This window comes from Chiroxiphia lanceolata, chromosome 5 (assembly GCF_009829145.1).
Source record: "Chiroxiphia lanceolata isolate bChiLan1 chromosome 5, bChiLan1.pri, whole genome shotgun sequence".
Classification (NCBI taxonomy): domain Eukaryota; kingdom Metazoa; phylum Chordata; class Aves; order Passeriformes; family Pipridae; genus Chiroxiphia; species Chiroxiphia lanceolata.
This window is the reverse complement of record NC_045641.1, coordinates 51030079-51057631: the sequence shown is the minus strand read 5'-3', so window position 1 is coordinate 51057631 and position 27553 is coordinate 51030079. Positions and strand designations below refer to the sequence as shown.

At 38.6% G+C, this 27553-nt stretch overlaps 1 protein-coding gene and 1 long non-coding RNA gene across 18 annotated transcripts in view; one reads left to right on the top strand and one right to left on the bottom strand.

The window, feature by feature from the left end:
- TNRC6B (trinucleotide repeat containing adaptor 6B) overlaps positions 1-27553 on the top strand; it is a 139476-nt gene that overhangs the window by 37230 nt on the left and 74693 nt on the right. For 9 of the 17 annotated variants that reach the window (XM_032688881.1, XM_032688879.1, XM_032688882.1 and 6 more), the window contains exon 4: positions 1808-1875. The exons of 4 other annotated variants lie outside the window; for them this stretch is intronic. In XM_032688881.1, coding sequence (XP_032544772.1) covers positions 1808-1875 — 68 coding nt within the window. Of the gene's footprint in view, positions 1-1807; positions 1876-16267; positions 16595-24805; positions 24947-27553 lie in introns of those variants that run through there. 4 more of the 17 variants (XM_032688886.1, XM_032688889.1, XM_032688892.1 and 1 more) reach the window with 4 other exon arrangements.
- LOC116787349 lies at positions 18057-24746 on the bottom strand. The gene is made up of 3 exons (XR_004357258.1): positions 24392-24746; positions 22669-22761; positions 18057-18267 (listed from the first exon to the last, which is right to left on the bottom strand). It is a non-coding gene; the product is annotated as an uncharacterized LOC116787349 (long non-coding RNA).

Below are 27553 nucleotides of genomic sequence, written 5' to 3'. Positions count from 1 at the left end.
AGTGCTTCTTTACTCCACAGTCTCCATTTCATCTTTCTTCCCAGTACTGGCCACAAACTGTTCCATGCTTACCATTCATTGGAGCTGTATGTGTCTTAAACCATCAATAGGGGAAAATCCTCTTGTGTAAGAGTGTGTAACTCACCATGCTGTTATGTGATTTGGTCACAAATCTGTAGCTGTTTTACCCATTGACACACTTGCATTTTAGCATTTTCAACAACAGAATTAGTGGAATGAGTATCTTTTTCTTCAACTAGACAGTTTTGAGTCTAGCTCTTAGAGCTCTTGTGAATCGGGTATGGACTGAGGTACCTGCAGGTTTCAGTATGTGATATGGTGGGAATACATGGATAGAAGTCCAAGTTATTTACAAAGCTGTAAATCAAAATTTTCTTGCTTTCAAACCTGGCTTTTACTTGAAAATACTATTTTGACCGTGAATCCTATGAGTACATATTTACAAATGTAAAATTACCTTACACAGATTTGGTTGACTGTTTGTCTTCTGCATGTCATTAGCACCTTATAGTTCATCAGTTTGTCAGTTCATTTGTGGTTTTGCTTAAGGCCGTGTCTGTGCAGTCCAATAGCATAATTTCCGGTATCCTTGGTGGATGTCACTGTGCAGATTATGATTTTTGTCAGTATTTTTGACCTGTCAGCAGGATCAAGATATAAATGAGGAAACTCGACCCTTTTGGGGGGAGGGTAGGGGTGCAGTGGGAAGTGGCTGCTGGATGGGTTTTGGTTTTTTTTGGGGGGGGGGGGTTGCCCCTTCAAAGACTGACTAAACTGTTATCTTTACTGACTGAATAGTGCTTCTCTCCTCTTTCCAGTTAAATGTAGTGGATCATGGATTTGTGCGTGATTATGATTCAGTTGCTTTGTTGTGTGGCTTGAGTATTGCAGTGTGACCTGTTTGCTGGCATCACATGAAATAGAGCATTGCTAACTGTGCATCTGGGTGTTTATATAAAATACTAGTTGCATGTGTAGAATTTTTATATAAAGAGAAGAATATTTTGCTACTTGTGCAAGAAATTCTGAATTAAGTCATTAAATGAAGAGCGAGTAATTAATTAATGATCAAATATAATACAATTCTTCTTTCTGGCCAAAGAAATTACTGAAAATGTATGCTAAAACTGACATTTTAAGAGCAAACAATTAAACATAAAACTTCCTTACTGCTCTTGGAATCTTCTAACAAGTGAGCCAAAGGAAATGCCTACCTTATGTTGTCATTGGAACAGCATCTATTTGAGGTTTCCTTAGGCCTCTTTTTTACCCTGCTAACTAAGCTCTGTGTGTGCAGTGAGTCTCTTTTTTGTAGAAAAGTTATTTTTTCACAAGAAGTACTCTGCTTTTGCAGCAGTTTGTCTGTGCCTAATACATTTCTTCTAAAATTCTGATTTTTTTTTTTTCTCCAGAGATGTTGATAGACCTATTTTTTTTTTTAATTCCTGCTTTATATGTAAGGAAGAAGTGGTAGAAATAATACTTAGAACCTTAGAACGACCAAGGAAGTCCCTAGAGAGCAAAACTTAGAATCTAGATACCCTAACTGATAGCCATTAAATCATTCTTTTTCCCCTGTAAGATCTTCTGAAATCTGTGCTATGAAACGATACCATAGCAATGGGGTTGGAGATGTACATATGTTGCTAAGAAACTAAATGATCTGTTCTGGACCAGCCACTGTGATAAAGTGGCTGCCTTAAGTTGTCGCATATGGAAAAGGGCCACTTTAGGTGATGTGCATTTTGCTCCACCGATTTCTGACCTGCAATGCTTGCCTTTGCAGATGGAACATGAGGATTTTGTAATGGAGGGGCATGGCAAGACTCCACCTCCTGGTGAAGAAAACAAACAGTGAGTCACACATTTATTTAAAAAGGGCCTTACCATAGTAAATGGTGTGAAGCACTCTTGTTTAAATGTGCTGGGAGCATTGGTTGGTTGTTTGGTGCTCACCCTTTTGGTTCCTTAAATATATCCATATGTAATAGTGGATGGTGGCTGAAAAAAAAAAAAGACGCAGGATGTTGATTTGCCTTAAATGTAAAAGCAGAGAAATGTGCATTGCAATTTCAGAATGTTATTCAGAAATGGTTGTAAAAGGGATAATCATTCTGGAAGCTTGGCACTGAGGTAGTGAGTTTGTACATGAAGTTTTTATACAGCTGCTCTGCACTGAAATAATGTGAAATATGATGGAACCAGTGCCTTCCTTTTGGTGTGCATATGGTAGATTGGTCCTCTTTGAAAACGAGCTTTGTTTCTTTAGAATGCATTTTAATAGAGGATCCGAAATTATAAACAAAACTCTAAAGGATGAACAGTTTAAGATGCTGGTATGCAGTGCTTTAGGGAAAGCAGCTTGATCAGAGAAGAAAATGACGGATTTTTGTGAGGAAAAAGCTTTTTCATATGACTTCAAAGTGAAATCCAGCAACAGTTGGATTTCTCCCTGGGATTTTGTTTGGATAGGAAGAACAGAGCCTCGTCCTAGAAGTATTGCAGCAATGGTTGTATTCCACATTCTTTTCATTAGTTAATGTGATGGTGATTCATTTTTGATATCGTAATTAATTTTTTTTTCTGACCTGCCTTTTGGAGCAAGCGATAAGATGATCTGTGGGAAATCCACATCACAGAATTCTTTTTTTCCTATGCCTATTTTGATGTCTCCTCACAAGAAGAAGTTCTTGTTGATCTGCACTATACTTGTTTGACTTGGGGTAAAGGTCTTCCTTGCCTTCTAGATAAGCTAGCAACTGTAAGTCCTTTGCATCTGTGATAATTAGAAGCCATTTCTGAGGTAGACAAGTTGAGTTCAGCAAAGTTCTAGTGCTGAACATGCACATTCTTTGCATCACGGATGTAAGCCAAACTTCTCAAAGTAATTGTTGATATTTCTTTCTGCTCAGACTGGGCAACTTACTGTGGTACCAAGAGATACAAAGCTTGTTGAAACAGAAACTTTCAGAAAGTTCCAGAAGAAAAATCAGTGCAGAAATAAAAAGTAGGAGTTAGATTTGTGCTCTTCTGAATTGTTTCTTTAGATATCCAGTAGTATAGTGAAATACATTATTGTAGCGAGTAATATGAGGGATTTTGTATTGGATTTGTCATAGCTTTGTGTTTGCTGTCTTATTTCAGGTGCAAGTGGACCTAGAATTACTCTACAGTTGACCTGATTTTTAATTAGAGCTTTTCAAGTGGCTTACAACATTATCTCTCTTCCCCAAAACTGTGGTTATTAGAAAAAGAATATGAAATTAGTGATAAGACAGGATTTTAATTTTTTTTAACTAATAAAGTTGTGTTCAGGTGGTATGCGGAATCTTGTCATATGGATCCTGCCATAGGAGTATCATTTCTAATAATGTTGTTAATAATATTTTTATACAAGTCTAAAGGTGCAATTTTAGTAATGCAACAAAGAGTTGAAGATACACAACTTGTAAAATAACGCCAGCAAAATTCTGTTCAATCACTTGAAACTTTTTCTACCCACAATCTCAAAATTTCAACTAACAAAATTGTCTGCCTTGATAGAGTTTACCTCTTCGTATAAGAAAAGGAAAAAAAAATCTGAAGTTACCGCTTTGTATTATCACTTCTTGCATGAGGGATTAGTTGGATGTCCTGGATTGGGTCTTGTGAAGAACAACAGAGAGGAACTGGAGCATCTGAGAGAGGAGAAGCTGAGAAAGCTGTGACTGTTTAGCCTTATGATGAGAAAACTTGGAGGAGAATCTTATTTTCCACTTGTAGAGATACCTGATGAGGGGACTATAGAAGACAGACAAATTCTTCACAGTGGTGCCTGGTGGAGAGGCAAGAAGCAATTGGCATAAACTGAAATACAGGAAACTACACTCAAACATCAGGAAAAAAATTCTTTCTTTATACCTTTGGAAGAGGTTGGTCAGAAAACTCAGCTGGACACAACCCCAAGCCTGCTTTAGCCTGCTCTAGTTAACCATGCTTTGAACAAAGGGGTGGGATTGATGATCTTGATGATCTCTTCCATCTGCAATGATTCTGTGATTTGGTCTACCTGTGTCTACTATTGTCCTTCTAGTTAGTCTGAAATAAAATTGGAGCTTGTTAGTAAAAAGCAGATTCTAAGTTTGAATGTAGAGTCAGATGTTCTTGCAGAAATAACTGCAGTGCTGAAGATGCTTCCTTCCATTTCCAGCTGTCATTAGACTTCCTAGAATTTACTGCCTCTACAGCTATGCAGATGGAATTTTTTTTTGACTGCTTCTAGTTTACTTTCCTGAAAAGTTGACCATGTTAATTTAATTGCCTTTCATTAGGCAGCCTGATCTGGGTAATTTTGTACTGAGATTGTTGAGGAAGTAAGTGTTCAGAAGATACGGTTACAGCAACTGACCTGCAAGGCAGTGAACTTGCACCAGAGCAGTCTGTAAGTGTTAACGTCCTAGGAAAGCCTTGCACAGTTTATGCACAGTGCACATGTCACAGAGCTGTCAATGGCTGCCACTTACTCTAAAACCTGCACTTCAAGAGCAGTGAGTCTGCCTGGACTACTGGAGTTGATAGTGGCCATCTTGGACCATGCTTCTACTCCAGCAGAGGGCCAATGGACTCCTTGAGAGTCCATTGTTACTTCTCATTTTTTTAAGTACTCTGTAAACTTCTCCCTGCTCTGGCCAGGGATGTTTGTTACACTTGGTCACATTATTTTGTTATGTGGCTAATGTGGTTTGGTAAGAAACCCCTTTCCTCTCTCCCAAAGCAAAGTTCGGAGAAAGATCAGTATCGTTATGCTTAATTACAGATGTAATGAATTATTTTGTTAGAGGTGTTCTCTCATATTTTCATCCCTTATGAAGAGGTTGATCTGAATTGGCATGCTTAAGGAGTAAATATTATCTCTCCCCTCCAAATACTTATATTTTATATGTCAGTAGCTTATTGCGCCCTTATCAGTGTAATAGGGCTTTTACTTTTTCACTGCTGGAGCAAAGATTAAGAGGCAAATTTGATCATCTTTCCAAAACAGTCAGACTTCTGTTGATGAGCACAGAGCAGCTTTTCTTTTTTGGGGCAGGAAAAAGAATTCTGCTCAAGTCCTTAAATTGGGGTTATGCTCTTAGCTCTGGGAGTATTAATTAGCAACTCTGCCTGTGCTAATAAATTATCCTCTGCTGTCACAACCAGAAATTTGTGCACCCTAGTCTGTGAGTAAATGGGATTGGGTAATGAAAAACTATTCTTTTTTATAAGAAAAATGTAAATGTTTTACTATTCCTGATTGATACACGGAGAGGTCTGTTCAACAGTAGCTATTCAGACAAAAAGTGAGCCAAGTTCATACTCGGGTTTACTAGCAAGGTAAGCCAAGCTGTTACTGCTGTCTGAAATAACTCAGCTGGCTATTCCCCACTTGCTGTTCTGTAGTCATGGGAGAGAAAAGTCTTCAACTGCCTTGGCAATTTGTACATCTGGAAGTGATTCATATTGTAAGAAAGATAGCAACACAAGATCATTTCTGTAATTTAGAAAGTGTCATTGGGTAGGCTTTTCCCTGGCTTGATAGTTTAATGTAGAGATTCTGAGGCAAGAGGTTTTAATTAGAGCATGGGCATTTGAAAGTCTGGCTCAGTCTTCATTAAAACTTACTTCTATGTCTGCTTACACAGCAGAATAACTCCCCCCTCTCCCTGGTTTAGTTTTGTCATGTTAAAATTAAGCAAAATCAAGAAGCCAGTTAACAGGCCAGTCTGTCTTTGTTTTCAGCAGCCTGCTGATAAAGGGTGCACATGTAACATCACTGCCACAGTGGCATAAAGGGACCGATCTTACTCTTTTGTAGTGTTTCTGGAAACTATAAAAAGGCTGCAGTGGTATATCCTGAAGTTGTCTGATTTGGTTGGTGAGAATGAGGGACATTGTTATGAAGTAGTGCAGTGTTCTTTCGAAGGGTTGGAATTCCATGAAGGGCCCAAGCCATAGCTTCTGTCCCTGTAGCATAAAATATTGTTCTTACCAAATTTAAAGTAAACAGTAAATCCTGGCATAACAAGGGGTTTCTTTGATGTTTTAAGGACATTTGATATTACAGAAGGTATTGAGACTTGCCTTGGGTGCCATTGCACTTTTTAAATTTACTGACAGCACTGACCTAAGCAGAAATTGTTTGCGTTTGTGGGGTATTTTTTCCCCACAAGATTCATGCTGGGATTTTCAAAGCAAGTCTCCAAATCTCCAAATAAATCAGATTATCAACTCAGATTTGAGCACCTAAATTTGGGTATCACCCCAAATTCCATTGAACTCATGGCAAGTGATTTCTTGAATTATGTTCAAAAATGATATAAAGGCATAGCTATTTTTTCATTGCTGATTGTTCGAACTGTGTGTAGAATAAGTAGCCCTTTAGAGAAATGTCCCCAAACATTTAAGTCCTCTGCCCAGCATCCTAACGAGCCACCACAGAGACACAGGCAGTGTCTGTAGTGTCCATACCAGACACTTCTGTCACAGGATATTGCAGTTCTCTTAGCTGACAAAATGTGCTTCAGACCCAGTGATAGGCCCAGGCATTGGCACATGAGTAGGAGACTTGTAACTTTGAAGCTGTATTTTTCATTTAAGTCCTTGGAGATTTGGTAGGATATTTAAGGGTGCAAGATCATTAGACTGAAGTTTAAGATGAAAACTGGTCCAACTAAGGATTAAGGAATATTTTCATCACCATCGTAGTTTACAGTTATTCCATACAGTGGAGTGAGCAGCAGGACAAGTTTGCATTTGAAGGCAAGTCTACCTGTGTGTTTAAGGGGGCCCTGAGGAAATCCAGAAAACAATTGCCCTTTGTTATGCAACTGAGTGGGTAGAAATGGATGACACAGCAGTGAAATGTGTATCTCTAGAGGCAACTGTGTTTTAGCCATGAGACTGGTAAGTCAATAATGTTGCTAAAGCTAACTTGCACCCTTACAATGAAGTACTTCTGAACAATATGCAGAATTTACACTTGAGCACTTTAAAGTGCCAAAAGTTCCATCAATTGTCTTCCACATTTTACCAGTTCAGGGTTATACTTAAATATTTTGACATTTTTGTGCTTAAAATTACAAGTATTACCCACAGGAAGGCTCTCTTCTGAGTATTTTAAGCAAAAATATTTTAAAATTAGGTGTCCACTTCTGCAAGTTAGTCTTGAAAATGTTTGTTTTCAGTTGTCAGTTCATGATTTTTAAGATTCCCCATTTCATGTCCTCAGCAATTTTATTTTTTTTCCCTTTCAAACCGTGAACAAATACAGACTTTGCACGTACCTCGGCTAACCTACACCTCAGTGAACTGTTATTTTGCAAATACTTTCTCAATATGTGGAAAAAAACCAGAAGCCAGATTACTGTTAAGGATAAAAAGAAAGGGAGCTCACACAGAAAAAAAGTCAACTTTAAAAGGGAAGTTCCCACTTACTGTCACAATGTGTTTAGCCTACACTGCTGCTGAACACTGTCAGAGGAAAATATTTTGTACATTCGAAGTGTGAATATTTTGGCACTTCTCTTTTGTAGGATTTTACAGTGCTCTCTTCCAGATGTCTTGTGGTAAGAACAGGCCAGTTTGTTTGGGTTCTCCCTCTCCCCCTCAGGATCTGTATTTGTCCTGTATAGGACATGCACAAAGACTGCTTCTGAATTTGCAGTCTCATCTAATCGAGAGACTGCTTTCCACATGTCTTGCAAAGCAAGAGACAATATATTTTTCATCCTAGCTCACTTGATTTATAAATATGATATTGTAAAATACCCAGAGTAGACAGTGTCACATACTATCCTTGATACCATTGCTTTCTGTAGCTGTTACAGTTAGTAGTAATTCTGATTGCTGGTAGAGCAGAGAGCATTTTGATTTACCACTGTGGTAGCTTACTGTACTTTGAAGGGGAGAGCATTTGCATACCCATCAAATTCCTGAAATCCCAGGCACCACCACCATCCCTCCACCCCCTGTCCTCCAGTCCCTTTCTAGGAATTAAACTATTTACTGGACACTCTGTTGACATCTCAGGTTCATTGTCCAAGTCTTTCTTAGGTCTGGTTGATTAGTGGCTGTTCCTTTTCTCCCCCTCCCAAAGTTGCCAGTGTCCTCAGGACATGCCTGAGGTAACTGCTCTTTGATGTATCATTTATATGGATGGCTGAACATTACTCTCTTTTCAGCATTTCATTGCTATTTAGATGGAAACTCTTGGGTGGACATGTACCATGGGAGAGAGATAATAGACTTAAAGAACATCAAGCATAATTGTTTAAGGTGGTGTTGGACTTGGCAGTGCTGGGTTTATGGTTGGACTTGATGGTCTTGAAGGTCTTTTCCAACCTAAAACAATTCTTTAATTCTCTAAGGGCTGTTAAGAATTTTGAGCCTTCTCTAAATTAACATTTTGTCTATATTATTAATGCAAAAATATATTTTAATTTAGACAAACTTCTGTGGTATCTACACCAAGTTAGTGACACATCTTGATTTGCTAAGAATTTACATTTTGGATTGTTAGCACGAGTCAGTTGCATTGTAAATGTGTACAAATTACAGTCCTAAACCTTTTTCCTTTTGTATCCAATTTGAGATTCTCAGTGCTTTTTTTCTCTGCTTCATTCTCTCCAAGGAATAAATGCATTCATCGAGTCTTTGGTGGATTTGTGTGTACATCCAGATCAATGGTTGAATCTTCCTTTTGAGGAGATGAAGGAGGGAAAAGAAAAAAACTTCTAAAGATTTTATATTAGAGTTTGTGCTCTTTTTGTTTCCTTTGTGCAGAAGATAGAAATTTTGATGACTATCCACTATGGCTTAGATATACCAGAGGTTAAAGGATAGAAAGGTCTTGGTTCTTAGATGCAGATCCTATTTAGACCCTTCATGGGGTGACCAGTGTTGGTTAAAGAAGGGGAGGGAAGGAAAAACAGCAAGCTCTTTATTTCATGCAGAAGATATGACTTAACTTTGTATGACTAAAAATACTGTACTATGTGGTTGACATGGTATGAATTAAAAACTTGTTTACAGAGATATTTTGGAGCTCTTAAGCTGCATCGCTCCTCTGGCCTGCTGTGATATGGAGAGCTGGCATGATTTCTTTTCCTCCTACCTAAATAGATGGAATTTGCTGAACTCTTTGCCCTTTGTTAAAGTTGTTCATATTTGGGACTTATACTGTTTTTAGGTTACTGCATGCATTTGAATGTTTGTGACAGCTACAGCTTGTAGAATTTTCTGCCTGGATAGCCAGCTGTTCCTTTCCTGACATTTCAAACTGAAAGACTTGAACATGAAGGCAAATTACACAGGGAAGATGTTCAAGTCACTTGGAAAGATCAAATTACAGATTTTTGCAGCAATAAATAATGCTTTTATTAGAAAAATGAGTCAAATTAGGGAAATCTTACAGTAATCCACTGAATATGCATTCTTTTTGCATTCTGCTTTTACTTTGGGGTTTTTGTTTTGTTTTGGGCTGACTTGCTTTTATAATTATTATTTAACTTAGCATATTATGGTTCCTTTAATGAAAACAAAGGAAAATGGGTTGGTGCCAGCTCCAACCAAGATGCCAGAAATTCCTTTGCTCAAGAGGTTTCCGGCCCAGTGATTGAATTCCCTATGCTAAAACTAAAGACCAGTTCAGAAAAATTTGTAAAGAGGTACTGGCCTATGTCACCATAAATAAATTAAAATATAAAAAATTTAAAAAACCTAAGTGCAGTATAACTTCCTTTTAGGGGGGAGGGGTGTGAAGATTGAACTAGAATAAGATAAAGTTTTTTGGTCCAAAAATCTTCCTTGTCTGTTGTGAGACCTCCCAAAAGTATTTGTAAGAAATCTGCTTTGAGTAGAGTATGCTGACTTGCAGCAGAAGCATGTCTACAGGCACCATATAAAGAAGGAGTCCTGTTTTGGTAAAGTGTTTGTAGACATGAAAGATAAGTTTTTTGTTAAATATTCTAACCTGGTCAGATGAAAAAGCTGGCTGCTATAGTAAAATGTTTAAAGCTCCAAGGTCTAAACAGGGAGAAGGAAGGATTTGACCAATGAAATGATTACTCCTTTTGAAATTCATAGTAACAGCTATGGTTGATGGAAAGTCAGTTGAATAAATCATGTAACTTGCATGGTAATTAATATGCTGTAAATAACAATTAGAAAGCAACCGCTTGCTGTATATATAGGTAGAAGAACATACTATACCCTTTCCCTGAACATGTATTTATTTGAAAGATGCCTGGAAGTGTTCAAGGCAAGGCTGGATGGGGCTTTGAGCAACCAGGTCTAGTGGAAGGTGGGCTGGAAGACAATCTTTAAAGGTCTCTCCCAACCGAAACCATTCTATGATTCTTTTTTCACTGTCATAGATAGAAGTGCATAAAATGGATAAATGTCTCCCATTTCATTGATATTTTGGCAGTTTATAGGATTTTAGGAACTGAAGAGGAAGCCCTTTTAGGATAGGATTATAGCCTTCAAAATCAAGATGCTTCTGAGATGATAGTAAGGAGCAGGTTAAAGAAATTCTGAGAGTAAGTTCCCTTAAGCATGTTATGTTACTGGAAAGTACTTGTTTAATTTCCAAGGATATGGATATAAAAACTCAACATTTAGATGTGGACTTGATTGAATGGGAGATGACGTTTGGAGTCAGTTCTTCAGTTCTGAGAGCAGTTAAGTCTCATGCAATGGCTTTTCCCGTCTGTATCCTTCCCAAGTGTGTTTGGAGTCTCTTGTCCAGTTTTGGTCAAGTGAGGCAGAGAACTAAAACTATAATATGGTTATAATTACCAATACATTAAACTTCAATAACTGCCTGGAGGAGAGACCAAAGTTAATTTCCCCACTCGTAGAAAGGACAAAACAAATTATTATCTGATTTGGGTTATGTCTTTTAACAGCTAATCATCATCTGTTTTGGGATTAGCTACAGCATATGGTAGTTTTTTGCACACTCTGGAAGAGGTGGAAAAAAGTTATGGGAAGAGATCTGCATAGGGCTCAATATGCTGTTAGAACCTTGGCATCAAAGGAGAACTGGCTGTGCAGGAAGCTGGGATTAGTGTGGAAAGTAGAGGTTCAGTGATGTGTGACAGAGATTAGTAGGAAATGAGCTTTCAGTTCTGTTGTTCACTGAACAACTTTGTTAAAAGGCAGCTTGAAAGCTTTCTCTTTCTCCAGTTTGGAAAGGGCATTTGGGGAATGGAAGAAGTGGAGGCATAGGGAAAGACTATTTATAGGCTGAACAGTGAGGGAAAGTATTGTGGCAGATTGAAAAAAAATTAGGTGGAAAGATGAGTGTTTGCAAAGTTTGGTGAATGAAGTTTTCCTTCTGACTTTTTATCTTTGCCCAGCACTTCATTAATGTATAGTGTCAGAATTTTGACTTGGCCTTGAAGTCATGTATCGTTCTGAAACTTCATATGCTGTGAAAGTTTTCAGGCCTTGTATTCTTTCTTTTGTCCTTGGAAAAATATGAATGAGGTCTAAACTTTAGTATGGCTACAAAGCAGTGTTGTAATTAAGTTTTGAATAATAATAATAATTCCTAAAATGTGTTGATAGGTGCCTTTGTGTAGGGATGCAAAAGCTGTTGTAACCTTTTCAGAAACCAGGCTTTTCTTTTGTCAGATGCTTTTCATCATGGTATTTTTCCCTGAAGAAAAATTATACTTTTGGTTACTATAGTTAAAAACCCCTGCCAGCTCTGTTTTCAAAATTCTGCAGCATAACACGTCTTACTCTTCACTAAGTGTAAAAGGGAAGGACCTCAAAACAAACCCCTTTTTATCCTTAGGAGTGAGTATTTTGTCTTTGAAAAATGTTTGAACACTTGAAGGTTTTGCACTTCTGCAGAGAGGTCATCACTGTTGCACAATGGGTTATGTGAAATTGCTGTGAAGACTTTAAAAAAATGGTATGTTGGTACAGCCAGATTTAGCTGTCATCTTCAGTTTTTAGGAGTGTTGGGCATTCTGCATCCCTCTGTTCAGAGAAAATAGTTTAAAAGTGATTTCAACTATCCATTATCCAGGACTGAGACACCTGTATCAAGTTTCTAGCTGTTACCAAGTGTAGGAAGCAAGATCCTTTGACCTCCTGGTTTTAACCTTAATGTTTTTAATTGTTCTCTTGATAAATCATATGGCAGTTTTTAGAGCACACATGGAATATTTAAGACTTTATTCTGTTCCTTAATTTAAGGGGTTGTCTGCTTCCCCTTTATTATTAGAAATTGTGCAGCTATGCAGTGTAGTCCTTGCATAATTGTCCCTACCCTGAGTTATGCTTTTAGCCTGATCTCAGAAGACAGGAGCTTTTCTGATCCCTCTTAACTTGGAGACATATGCTCAGTAGAGTTGTAGTTCAGGTCAGTTGGACTACTGGTGACTGGTTGGGGAACTGGGGAGTATTCTCCTCCAATTATCTTGCATCTGTTACTGTACCCCACTTCTGAGGCTGGGAGAGGGAGATCTAGGGAAATCTAACTGATAAACTGCAGTAGAATAGAGGACATGTAGGCTTCAGTTCACTTTGGCAATAAAATCTGCTTTTTTCCTCTAATACTCCAGGAAGCAAATTCTTCTCCATCAGGAGAAAGGACAGTTGGTGAGAAGGCATTTGTTCTATGAGAAACTTGTTGCTATTTGAGGTTTCTGGTGAAGAGTTGTGTTAGGAGGAGATGAACTGACTTTTCACTTTCATAGTATCAGCTATGAAAAACTTTCTAGGGGGAAAAATAAGTCTTAAATTTATTGCCACGTGTATAGACAATGTAGAAAGCCCAGTGGGTGCAGTCCAGTGTTCGGATGATGACCCTTCAAAATAAGTAAGATACAGCATCAAACAGTAGGACTTTGAGCCCAAACAAAATGCCAGCTCATGAGACAGAGAGTTTTGCATATAGACTGGATGAACTCAAATCCTTTTAAAACTGAGTAAAGATCTACAGATCAGACAGACAAAGGCTCCTTTTTGAGATGACAACTGGAGGGTAGCGCTGATACCTTAGTCCTAGTGGGCAGTGGAAGGTGCCTGTGTATAATAATGTTGAAACCTAATTGCTCGACTCTTATCAAAAGGTCATCGGAAAGGATGAACTGTTACTAGAACCACAATGCAGCTTAATATGAATTAAAAACCCCACTCGTCTCCTGTCTCAGTTGAGATACCAGCACAGGGAATCCATGATTGTAAGCATCTCTTTTAATGTGCACATATATGTCTGCTCATACTGGATACTGTCCTCATAGGAGCACTGTGAAGCTTCATTAAAGATTTCAAAGTGTTTTATTATCCTCAGATGGAAGGAGCTTAGAAATGAAGTGTTTGTAATCAGATAAGTTAGTAGCACATAACAGGGATATAACCTGTTAACACCAGCTATTAAAAATGCTGTTAGCATCAGAATGCTTAATGGTTAGGATTTTGAAATCCAATTGCCCTCTGAAAAGGGATCTGCAGATTTTGTATACGCTGTGTATTTTTATGCTCTAGTCCACTGTTTTCTTAACTGCTGTGCTGCATTACAAACAGACAAACAAAACCAACAAAACCTAACAACCCTCCTCTAATCAAAACAAAAAACCTAAAACTTTTCCTTAGCTATCTTAATCAATAGGCCAACAAGAATAGGTAAAGAATGGATATCTTTCAGTTGTTAGCTTAGTTGAAAAAATTCAATTAAAGCTACAGTTATTTAAGAATTACACATACTGGCCTCTTAATACTTTTGGTTCACTGATTATTTGCTTGTTTTCTGATTAAAAAAGCTTTGTCAGTAGAACATTGCCAGAGTGAAATTTTATAGCAGTAATTTACACTTGGATACACAGCAACTCAAGTGAGTGCTTTTTTCTGAAAGTCATCACAGTATTACCAACTCCTTGAAGTAAAAGCTTCCAAGACTTCAGAATGGAGACTTGGCAAGCCCTAGTGAAGGTAAGAGGATTTACAAGTCTCAGTAAAACAATTTAGCTTTTGAGAGGGAATAAAATTATCTGTAGCTTATTAGCGCATACTGTCATATTTGGTGTGAACATGTATAGAACATGTAGCTGCAAGACAATGTATTTTTTCAGAAGGGAGATAGCTGTTTCATAGATATGCATATATATTTGCTTTTATGAGACTTTGTGTCAATCAGATGCCTAGCAGTTGGTTTGGATTTTGTCATTAGGGATTCAGAGCAATTGTGGTGTTCTCTTCGGGTCTTGCCACAAGTAAGATGTGCCTTATGTTTTCACCACGTCTTAAATTGCTGTGTTTGGATTAGCATAACCACAAAACACTCCCAATCTGCTACATCCAGCAGGCCGATTCTCTGCTTAGACAGAGCAACCTGAGTAGTTAGCACCCAGCTGCTTTTATGTCATGAAGTACCTGTAAATGCTACTTGCATTAGCTATTAGCTCACCAGTTTGGTGAGCCTGCAGAGATAGATGGTTATTTACAGTGCGTGCTGTAGTTATGTTGAAGAAATCCCGTCTGTACCCTGTCGTGAGGGTACTAGGAGCAAAGCATGTCAAAACCTGAGCCATATTAGCCTTTCATGGTCTCCTGACGAGTTCTTGTAATGTTTACACTACCAATGGCTTAGGTAGTGTAATATATAGTAATGATTTTTATTCTCTTTCTTAAGATGCGCAGCTTCTACCCCCCTCAAATTAATTCCTATGGAGTGCCCTAGCATGCATGAAACAAGTTAGTTTCATTCCATGGTGATGTCACAAATGAATGATTTAGATTGCTTGAAGAATTCCTGTCAAAGGTATTGGCGAAAGCACCAGGCCTGACAGAGCTCAAGAAATGTTTGGACAATGCTTTCAGGCACATGGTGTGATTCTTGGGGCTGTCTTGTGCAGGACCAGGAGCTGGACTTCAGTCATCCTTGTGGGTCCCTTCCGTCTCAGAACATTCTGTTCTTACAGAACATTCTGTAATTATTGGCAAAAGCAGGATTTCACATAAATTTGTGAAGGCACAATTTAGCAGAGTTTGATGAGAACGTTCCTTCTATTGCTTTCTACATAAATGAAGCATACAAAGGAAAATCAGATCATAATCAATTTGAAGAAATTTGTGCAGAGACGGGGGATATGAAAAGATAAGAGTGCAAAGAGTGAGGGTGAACCTCCTGTTGAATCATGAGGTTCAGAGTGGACCAGCTTTCCAAACTTAGCCTCACACTTGATCTTTATGTCTAAAGGATTTAGCAGCACTTAATCATTGACTAATTTTACACTTACAGAATGATTCAGTAGAAGTTAGTATAAGCCAGCAGCAATATAACTATAGGTTTGAGATGGCAGTATTCATACTATACTTCCTGTAGGGTATTTTAAGCAATTCACATTTTCTACATAGTTACATTGCAAAACTGTACAGAATTGAAAACTTGTATATTTTAAGGGTTTGATCATGAGGGTGCTCCTGGGATCTTCCTGAGCAAACTGCTGTCAGTTCCCTCACGGGCATCATTCAATTCCGTAGTCAGTTCCAGCAATTCTTACCTGTGTGGGACTGACTCAGGAGCAAGCCTCCTCACCGCAGGATCATACCGCCATCACCATATACTGTTTCTGAACTGTGTTCTTTATTTTTTCTGCACATTCAAGGTAACGTCTGGAAGCATCCTGCAGATTCGTGTTATGTTACAAGGTGCTGGGATTCTCTGTTTCAACTGTTGGAGCGTTTATCTATGGAAATTGTGGGAAGAGGCTGTGGTGGTGCCTGCCTAATGGCCGAGTCGCAGCCTGAGACTTGAAGCAGCCAAGGCAGCAGGAGAGCCCCAGTTTTCTCTGCTATCCTGCGAGTGTTCTGTCTCTGCAGCTGTATTTCGAGTTTATGTGTGCATGTCCTGTAGGCAGGATTAACTTTGGTCTAAGGATGAACCTCTCGTCCTTGAGTGAGGACGGGGTGGTACTTAAAATGGGGGTTCTCTCCAAGAAGGCGCTGGGGTCTGTGTTCCCGGTGGGACTTAACATTCACCATTCACCGTTTGTGGGCTCCGCAGCCCTAGTGTGGATTTAGCATAACTGGCTGCTGGCTTTTTTAGCCGGTTCTAAAGAGAGAAGCTCCGGCTGGGCTGCTCTCCATACTGACACGGCTCACCCACTGCACCCGCTCTGCGCATCACCCTTGCCCGGTGAGGGCGGGGAGCGGGATCCTGCCAGGGCGATCGGCTCGGCGGGGGGAGCGGAGCCTTTAAGGCGAGCAGTGGGCCGGGCCCGGGCGGTGAGTGACAGCCCGCCCCGAGTCACATGAGCCGCCTCTATTTGAAGGTCACAAAAAGCTGCTTCCTTTAGAGAGAGCAAGAGGGAGCGAGAGGGAGGGAGCGAGAGGAGAGAGCGAGGGAGTTCAAGCCAAAATGGCCGACAGAGTCTCTGCTGGTTTCTGAACGTTTGAAATAGAAAGAGAAAAAAAATTAACAAAAAAAAACCACAAAAAAAACGCAAAACCATTTTTGGATCTTTTTTTCATTTCCATTTCTACCTTGTATGCCTCAACTCGCTGGATTTAAGCACTGCTGCACTTTATGAGGTTAGTGGTACGTTTATATTTTATTGTTTTTACCTATCGGTCGATTTTTTAAGAGCCTGAGTTGACCGTTTCCATCCGTGGTTTTGCAGGGATGTCTTTTCTAGCACAAAGACTTGCTTCAGGTGTTGTGTGCTTGTACGTGTACGGCACTTTTAGTGGATTTTTGGGGCTTTTTAGAAGGAGCTCTCCGTAGAATTGTGGTGTGGATTTGGAAGATATTTGTAATTTAAAACACCTAGGCAAATTACAGAAGATTGTTTGTATTTTCCAAGCCGGTGAAGTACAAGATAGTGCTGAAAATCTTGTTTTATTTAAATAGAGGCTTTTTAAACAGCGACTCCTTCCCCACAGCACCCGGAGCTCTTAAATCTGCTGCAAAAATTTGCATGCATAAAACCGGGCTCGCATTCTTTCTGCTGCTGGGTCCGGCAGGGGACGGGCTGGGGGAGCGCTCCCGCCGGGCCGTCCTTCCCCGGCCGAAGGGACCCGACAGCCCGGCCCCACCTCCCGGCTGCGGGGAGCGGGGCCGGGGGTCCCTGGGCGGCGGGGCCCGGGCGGGCTCAGCTCCCACCGCCGCCGCGGGGCCCCTGCGCGGGCCCGGCCGAGGCTGCCGACCCATCCACGGTGCGGCAGGTATTCAGGAATGTGCGCCTGCAAATGCGGGATGCTGGGCGCTACCCGTGTTTTGTGGTCTCTGGAAAACGAGCGTTCGCCTGCATGTTAGTAAATGTCGGTAAAAAAGATGTGTTTTTTCACCTTCCCTCCCCCCCTCCCTCACCCTTCTGCGTTACTAAAAATTTAAATCCAAGTTATTTTTGCAACTCCCTCCAGAACCAAGCAGAAAATTAAAGGGAAATAGCTGGAGCTTGCTTTCTGAGAACAGGCCCCTCCTCCTACATTGTAAGAGTGTGATGTAATGCTCCTTTCTGTGAGGTTAAATGAAAAAATTTCAGTGGCGGTATACACGGTTCTTCACCCCTTCCTCATAGACGTTGTAGTGTGATATTTTTTGTAGCTGGATATTTTAGCAGCAGATAGTTCTGCAAATAATCGTGTGAATGTATTTCACTTTGCAGTGTATTAATGCAGTGATTGTGGGTAGCAGGTCAACTTTGTAAACCTACAAGATGGCTCAATTTTATATTGCTGGCTCAATTTTATATTGCTTTATGGCCTCACATCCATACAGTTAAAAACAAATGGAGAAGACAAATTTGGATAAGCTTATTGAAAACATATCTGTCTGTCCTCATTTTAGTCTTATGTATATCATGACTTTTTTTTTTTCCTCCACTGGCTAGCTAATATTTGAAATAATTCTTCAGTATATTAAGATTTTCCTGGAAATTAAAGCTGTGGGGCTTTTATTTTAAATTAGAGGAAGCTAATAAAAAAGAACTCTGCTCAAATTTTACATTGTGTATTTTGCTGATAATTTTGGTTCTTAAACATTTAACAGTAATGGATAACCTAGTTCATATATGAAGTAACATATTCTCCCTCTTCAGGGTTAATGAACTTATTAGATTCCACCTTCGTAGTAGTGGCACGTATCTGTGTGAGGCAATGCTGTAAAAATGTTCTGTTTTTGACACCGTGTCAGATGCACCCTTATGGCTTTTCTTATTCAAACTCTTCTTGGGTGGAGATCCTCATGTAGCCAGAATATATTGAATCTACCTGTTGATTGACAAACAATAATTAGACATTAGAACTGATTTCAAATGCAGTATAAAGTAGGAGTATTCTCAGATTTGGTACTTACTAGACTGAAACATCAGTTATATAGTTTGTGGTAATTGCTGTAGCATGGAATGGCTGAACTGGGGAAGTAAAAAAGAAACTAAATTGTGTCCTGATTTGGCAGTAGTGTAGGACATAGGCTTTGCAGAATCTGCACTTCAGAAAAGTATTTACCTGTTCTGTGTCTTTTTGCCTACATGTGTTATTGCCTATGTTGCACACTTCCAGATTGTGTAAATGTTAGTATATACAACTTGGTTGTTGAGATGGTGGGATACAGGGTGTTTTCTAATAACTGCACCTGCTCAGAGCTTCAGAAGCTGTCCTGGGTCAGACAAAAAGCACCTATTGAGAATAATAGAAATTATTCCAGGTAAGGAGTCTGTCAAACATTTAAGCAGCTTTGTGAGAGAGTACATTGTGAACAGGAAGGACCAATTAAAATAATTCCTCTTATAATATGCTTTTGATCCCTCAAACCTTAGTGCAAGGTGTGTTAAGGACTGTGCAGCCTATGAAACCATAGGATTTTAAGTGTGAATCTGGGCAATTTTCAGTACTATTTTTATTCAGTATGTTTGTGCAGTACAAAGGGAACAAAATACTTAATTTTGAGAGGCCTGAGTTGAGTTGCAGTTTCTAGATCAATTTGGAGCTTACAGAAGCATTGAGGCAGGGGAACCTTTTTTGCTTCATTCAGTTTACAGTGATGATGCTGAGTTGAGAAGCTTTATTTAATTTTTGTTTGCATTTGCATGTCACTTGTTATTGATATCTACAGGAATCAGACTTTACAAAGCAGACTGTTTTAGTAGGTTGAAAGCTTCAGTGAAGTCTGTAGTCAGCTGAGCCCCTGGAGTTTTTTGCACTACATCTAAGAGATTCTTGAGAAATAATTGACAAGAAAAGCCTTATTAACATTAAGCTTCAGTATACAGGAGTCAGCAATTCTAATGGGAAAAAATTCAGGGAAAACAAATGGCTGAAAGATCAGTATGCTTAGTTTCAGCTGCTTTTCTTTTAGCCTCTTTCTTTCCTGCTGGGAAGGAAAAAAAACCGAAATTTTGTAAGAATGTACAGTCTTTGCCGGCTAATTTCAGCTAAACTTAACCTTTTAAGACTTTCATTTCTTGCTTATTGATAGATGGCTAAGTAGAGGAGAAAGCATCCAAATCTATAATAAAGAAAAATCTACAGAAGTAGAATATTGCTGAAGAGAATTTTAATCAAAACTTTCCTAGTACCCCTTCAGAAACTTGTCTCGCAGCTTGAAACAGAATTCTTTAATTCTGGTCACTGTGGATCTACAGTCCTTTTGGACCAGGATGGAAGGTGAGAAGTTTAGTTTACAGTTTGTTTTGAACAATATTTGTTGGAATCTGCACCTTTGGGACTCCCTTGTTTATAACTGAAAAGTTTCATGGCTTTTTTGCTTTAATTGAATAAGAAACCACCTACTACCTTCCTCAGAGCTTTTTCAGCTTGTTAAGCATTGGTTTCCTATTTAAACAGCTCGAGATTTGAGGCAAGAAAATAAGATACATAGGATGTCTAGCTCCAAGGAGCTGTGTTTCATGTCCTGTCAAGGGGGTCAGATGTGGGTATCAGGGTTCTTAGTGTCGTTACCTTAGATTTCAAGTAGCTAAACTTATTGATTGAAATATTAGGCTGACATTATTGCTGCAGAATTAATTTGATAAACAGATGTAAAATTCACGTTAGGTGAATAAAAAGATTTATTGCTTCTGAAAGCTTTATTTGGTAATGTAACATAGTATTAGTGGTGTTACATGGTATGATTACATGTGCCATATTTCAAGTATTGGTCAAACAAGTTTTCTGAAGTTGGGTGTGGAGATAACACTTTTTGACCATTTCAGCCTTGCGGGCAAATATGGAGGCATCATGGAGATAAAAAATACTATATATTAAAAATATCTCTATTTTGTTTTAGTGATAGTGCCATAATTGTTTTGCAGGGCACAAAAGAAATGGTACCTCTCTGTATTTGTGGTTAATTCCAGCTCCAGAGCTGTACATTTAGCACTTGCCACGGCTTAAATTTTCCTTTGCACATAGGCTTTGTATACAGGAACGCAGTAGTGTTTGGTTTTTGGGGTTTTGGTTTTTATACATAGTGTCACCAACACACTTCTGAAAGGAGTTCCTAAGGTTTTACGGATGCTGTCATTTTAAAGGCTATTTTCCTATCTGTTTACAATGTGCTGGCGTTATAGTTCAGGGTTGAAATGCGCTGGTGGTACTAGAATTATATATTTATAATCTGAAAAGTCATGTTTTAAGAACTGGTTGATGTGATATTTGGATGTTACAGTATGGGCAAATGGAAGGACAAACCTTGACTCTCTTGCAGAATACTGTGCTTCGAGGACTGCTTTAATTAGCCTGTTCAGTCACATGGGAAAACAACACAAGATACAAAACCTGGAGTTTTTTCAGGTACTTGAGAGAAGATATGTTAATAAAACATGAGGTGAACCTTAAAGGCAGAACAAATCAAACCAGGGGTTAAACACCATGGAAGAATGTGTGCTAATACACCTGGAGAGAAACTAGTGAGGGGAGTCTTGTTAAAAACCCCAGGTAGTAAGTATGAAAGTTGACTGCTGCTCCTTTCAGTGCTACACTTTTGTCTGAACTCAATTAAATGGATGTTTCTGTGTGTTACACAGAGAAAATTATCTAAAAGTACCTTGATAGCTGGAAAAATGCTTAAAAGCATAAAACAGTGTATCGATACAAATTTGTGCTATATTGAGAATTTCAGAAGTGAAATGTAGCCTTGGAATTTACTTCAAGAAAACCAAGACAAAGCATCAAGATAAAATTGTTTGATTTTGTGCCAGCATGGAAATGCTTCTCTTTTTAGGATGGGACGTGTGAGGCAACATTTTAACAGTAGGGGAGATCAACAAATTTTGAGGTAGCTCAGATAGGAGCAGTGAAACATGTTAGAGGGAGGTAGCCTAGCAAAAAGCCACTTCAGCTTTTTTTTTAATTTATGTTCTCTGCAAACAAATAAGCAGTTGTCTTAATTTGCATTGGAAGAGCATCACTTTGACATGGAGCTCCATCATAATTGGATGTGCTTGGAACAGCATAGTTACTTCAGCAACTAAAAAAACCACTGTGCATGCTTATATTATGAAATAAGGGGAGCACGCTCATCTTACCCAGTGTACATAGTAGATGCAGAGGTGGGGCTTCCTGAAGTACAGATGTGGCTATAACAGCTGAAGTGATTTGAAATTAAGCAGAACATTGTCTTAATTTCTGAATCAGAGAAGAAGTATTTCTTTGGAAAATAAAACAATAGGAAAATTACTGCTGGTATTCTCAATGGATTTTTTTTGTGTTCTTTTTTTCTTTTTTTTAAGCACACCATTTGCTGAACAGCACAATGTAAGCTGCTGTCCATGTATAACCTCAGTGGCTGTTGGGCACAGCCTCTGTGTGCACAAGGACATGGCAAAACTTAAGCTGCGGTGACACTGCTGGAATCCGAGTTTTTTAAAGCATGTACACACCACAACTTTTCTAGATTTTGAGCTTTTTGAGCTAGTTGACCTGTATAAAACCAGGAAAGGTTAAATATATATTCTGTTAATGCCACTTAACCATTAATTATAGTTGAGCTTGATTGTCCCATTTTACATGTGCTGTGTGGCAAATATACACAAATGTGTTGTCATCATGGTTCATTGTGTGTCTGTGAACTTGGATGCCTCAGCCATCCAGTTCTCCAGGATGCAGTGTCCTGTGTCACTTAAACCTTCCTTAAATTAAGTCTTCAGTGTTTCTTCCACCTTTTTCCCCTGGTATAAATTTTACTGTTTGTAGTAGAAGACACTGCAACTTAATATTATAGTGCTAATGGAGCAGCGTTCATGTTCTTGTTGCAGCTTCTGTCAATTAGCATTTATATTTTTAATTGTATATAATTTTGCTTAAGCAATCATGCCAGATTCAGGGTCTGATTTAAAGCACATGGTTCTAATTCTGTGTTGGTACTCTAGATATATTTGACTACAAAACAGCTTTCTTTGGCACGAGGTTGACTACTACTGAGAACTTCATCAACTGAAGTGAAACTGATATGTTCTGATATGTCACTTTGCCAGCTAAATATACAGCGTGTTTATGCTCAGCCTTTTGCTGAACAATTCATAGTGAGGATGATTTGATCACAGCATACAAGTGAATTTTGGTATTTTAATGCTTGGAAATTCTAATCTGGTAGCTCTTCCTGGATTTTTTCCAGGCTATTTTGCCTCTTACTGGAGAGAATTTGAGGGCAATAAAAAGGAAAATGGATACTTTCTGTATGCAGGGAACAGAGGGCAAAAGGTACCGAAAGTTAGCAAACATTTTTTCCTGGCTTATTCATAGGTGCATCAAAAACCAGTTGTCCTGTGAAACAGAAAATAGTAATTAGATAGTGTAATTGTCATGTGAACTTTTAAAAATGAATTCTATATCCTAGGTAAGACTATATAAACAAACCTTTCCTATTTTGTTATTTACTTGGGTACTGTTAGTGTTGTAACCCCCTGTTTTAATCAAGGAAGCTTCTGTGGTAAATACTGGGGGGAAAAAAAAGACCCCAGATGGTTAAAAAATATAGCACATGGAAACAGAAGATACCCTATTGAGGTTATATATGTCACTCTGTATCTAGCTCTGTTTTCCTTTGTGGATGTCATTACAAGTTCATGTGCACTAGTTGGAACCTAAATGTTGATTAGGTTCAAATTGCCTGTAAAAATACTTGGTTAACCTGAAGTAAAACCCCAAAAGCTTTTTTGAACCTGATGTAAAAGCACCAGCTGGTGCCACAGAAGTCAGATATAGCAATATTAATGGGAAATTTAAATTAAATAGCCTTGTGTAACAGAGTCAAATAAATTTTCTGCTCCTTTGCAGGTAATGTTCAGATTATTTGTTTGATACATATCAACCAGACCAAGCAATGCTCAAAAGTGGACAAGGCATGAGGGTTATTTTTGTTTTATTTTTGTCTTTGCCTGTGTGCTGTAATTCTATTCAGAACAGATCTAGATTACCCTGGCAGGAATGCTGGGTAACCAATACACTGCCTGTATCGGTGTATTCATGACTGCTTCATCTGATGGAAACACGCTGATGTTGGAAACTATAAACAAAATCTCATTTGGGTGGAGATTTAATATTCCTAATAAGTTTGGTTAGACGTACTTCTTCGTTAAGGTATTTCTCCTAAATTTTAAAGGTTTAATCAGAAAATATGTTTTGAAAGCCACCGTCTTTTAGAAGTAAGGATTCTCCCATCCCAGGTCACTTACTAAACCTAAGTCTTACATGCAATTAATTTTTCGGTGGTTTGGACCAGTTTAATTTTTCTTGTGCAAAAGCTATCTGAATTTGCATTTAATCATCTGATCTTTGCATGGTAGCTATTCTGGAACAGTGACTTCTGATTAAGTTCTTGAGTGACTGTTTTTATCACGAAATAACACATTATTCTGAATTAATTTACTCTTCTGTATTGTTAATTAGGAGACAGTTGTGCTCTACATTTGGCACTTACTATAAAATATATATTCTGATACAGAAAAACTGTAGAAAGTGTGCTTTTACCAGATTTCAGGTAAAACAAGATGAAAAAGGTGAAAGCAGGTAGAGGCTAAACTTTGAGAGTATAGAATTTACCTTGGCAGCTTAACATACCTTAAAGCTACAGTTGCTGAGTTCTTTAAGATAGCTTGCAATGGTTAGGCCACGAGAAACTAAACAGGTTAATTTTTGGAAAGCCAGGCCTGTCTTGACGAGGTTTTGGGGACAAGGGTTTTTTTCTCAGAGGTGGGTTTAAAAGCAGCATATATACTGTTTTAAAGGTGATGAGCTGTATCTGCGTGATTGGTGTTCAGAAAGAGCTGAGGTTAGCTACTGTCAGGCTCTGTTACGTTCTCCTTCAGTCTGGATAATGTGAACTACCATAGACTGCAAGTAGAGAGCTTAAGTTTATGTAACTTTCCTTGATCCTTTTCTTAAGAAAACTTACCTTTTAAATGCCGTTCAGTTAATGTTAGATAACTTGGTTAGGCTTAAATCCTTTTTTTCCTTTCACGTTCCTAGGCCATTTTTCTATTGTTAATGTAATACTCTAAATATTAGTTATTATAATCGTTTTAGCTTTGAGCATTGCGTGCCCCGTGCATTTAATGTTAAGCTGTTAAAAACTTCATCGCCGGCTCAGTGGGTTAATAAGAACGAGGTTACAGGTTGTTCTGCATTGTGAGTTTAATTACAGCATGTAACTCAATTTCGTTGTTTTACTGTGTTTGTTAACAAACTTTGAAATAATTATCTATTTTCCTGCTTACTGCATCTTTTTATATACGTATGAGTCTGATATGGGTATGTATAAGCATGTATGTAACATGTCCACGTTGGCAGTTACTGCAGTTAAAAACTACCACGTATCAACTGACGTGTAGAGACTTCTTGGTAGGCCTCAGACGTTTAAGGCATAGTAAAAATTGCTCTCAGAGTCAGTCAGTTCAAGTTTTGTCTTTGGGAAAAGCCTGCAGAAACAAAGCAAGTGCCTTTCTTTAAGGTAAGTGCACAGATGTAAGAGGAGCAGCAAAGAAATTCAGAGGCTTTTTGAAGGCCACACAGAAAGTCAGTGGCAGAGCCAGACTTGAACTCAGAAGTTCCTGGCTTGTGGTCTGGGGCTGAAGCCAGTCATACACAGCTGTATTGAATTGTGAACAGAATGATGCTTTCTTTTTCCTGTATGGATTTATGGGAAAAAAGCTGATTTAACTGAAATTGTAATGGAGGTAAAAAGATGGAATTGTTTAATTCACCTGTCTCAAAATCTCAAATGCTAAAACTTTGGTGTTAACACTTGGTTCAGCAGCTGTGGGTTTCCACTTGCCAAAGAGCATGGTTAATGTAGCTGGGTCATAAATCGTGGCAAATTCTAGTGTGTTGTCTTGAGGTCAGACTAAGGGCTTTTTCTGAATGTGGAGGAATTCAGGGCTTAAAAGCCGCTCTGCATGATACCTTGAGAAATACTAATGTTATAAAAAAAACTTCCCTGATAGTTTTTTTTTGATGCTTTAAAATAGAAGTGAAAACCTAATTCAGAGATAGTCTGCCTGAAGCTGTTTATTAAACTGAAATTCAGATTTTATATTGAACACTTGTGGTGTTTTTAATGAGGCTTTAAACATTGTTATCCTTCAGTGCAGTATGAAAGAGGAGAAAACCTGCTGTAGATTTGCTGCCTGGTATTTTCTTCCTTCCTGAAGTAAAAACTTACAGTTGAGTAGCTCTTATTGAATGTATGGACAGTTTTGGTTATTTGAGGAGTTTCCCTTAACAAGAAGGTTTTGATCTAAAATACTATTATAGAATGAACATCACCATTATGAATTATTTTTCTGTACTGCTAGAAGTCTCGGTGGACATTTGTAAGTCCATTTCATAGTAAAAGAAACTTTCTTTTTCAGGCAAAATGTCATTATTACCAAGCTCTAGCAGCAAAGTAGAGTATATGTTTGGTTTGTTGTTTTTTTTTTCCAGGGGTACCTTTATCTGTGTACTGTTTCTTGCTGAGTCCCTATGCAAATGTATAGTAAGGTTATTTTCCTAAATTATTAAAATGGAACCTAGCTAGAGAATACAAACTGAAAAACCCAAAACAAACAAAACACTTGGTGGTTTTTTTTTGTTTACCAGGAAGTAATTTTAATTTTGTGTGTTAAAAATAACAAAAATGTTAAATAGTTCTAAAAAGAAATCCAAGTGTTGAAAGCTAAACAATAAATTATTTCACTTCTCAGGGGTTGAAGCACTTGAGCCCTGGGTATCTCCTGGTGTATGCAGTGTGACTGTATCTCTTTCAAAAGAGTTGTCAGTGAGTGGTGTGCACTTTGAAGACGCATCTAAAAATTTCACTGGTAGTTAATGAAAATGAGAATAATTAATTTGAGCATTCTAGTGGTCTGCTTTTTTATTTGCCCTCCTTTTTTATGCAGTGTCCTGGTTTAACGCCAGGCACCAACGCAGCTGCTTGCTCCGAACCATGGGGCTGACTGAGCCAGATGGAAAACTGAGTTTCCCTTTCAGTTTCAGCTCTTTGAGTGTTTACAAGTCCCGATTCTGCCTGGCTGTGGCTTCAGAAGACATTTAAACTGCATATCTGTCAGGCTTGTTGAATAAGCCTGGACCACTTTAAAGATTGACATTGTGGTGGCAGTCCTTGCTTTATTCACCTATTACAGTAATTAAATTGTATAGTTCTTCCCAGCAGGTCTTCCAGAAATACTGTAACCTTATAGAGCTGAGTAGCTGGGTTTGGAGTTGCTACCTAGTGGCCCCCAGTAACGGTGTTATGGGCTTGATTCTTACCGTGGTGAGTGGGAGACCCAGCTGAGCGTGTTCCATGAGCCATGTTGTCCCCTAATTTAAGTAGGTAGCAATGGCTTCATTGGCTGAAAAAAGTTTTCCTAACTCTCTTGTTAAAAGAATGTGTTAAGAGCGAGCTTATCAAAGGCTGGTTTAACTAAGGATGTTGTTTCCAGTGAAGCCCAATGCATTTTTTTTCTTTTATACTCTTTCTAAAAAAAGAGCATAAAAAAAGTTGGTGACTCTTACTTGGTGCACTTCCCCATTTAAGTCAGTCACATGTAAATCACACTTACTGATGACCAGCTGGCACTTCCAGCTTAGCAGATAGATTTGATTAAAGCTAAAGGTCTGGTCCTTCACCTGAAATTTGGAATTTTAAGTGCTTATGTGTGTGATTGAATTCTGTATTGCTTTTTCTATAAGGTCATGATGCTTAACCTTTTTGCTAGGTAGCATTGACTGTTTTTCCAGAACAGTGGCTTCATGGAAAGACAGGTGCTTTGCATTGGCAGTATGCATGGAAGCATCAATAAGCTGACAAATTAGATTTGAGGTTCCAGTGTTTAAAGGGCTTTTCTTTCAGCAGGAAATAGTCTCCCACATCAGCTTACGTATTTTAACCTTCAACTTTATATAGCAGCAAAGAGTTGACCTGTCTTTATGCAGAGCTACCTCTCTTAAAGAGGATAGAGAGAAGATTTAACTGAATACATTACAAGTGCAGTTTTTTGTGGAACAGTGAATGTCTTACTTTCCTGTCATAGATCAAACACTGCTTTTGCATAGTGTCCAGAAAACCCCGAAC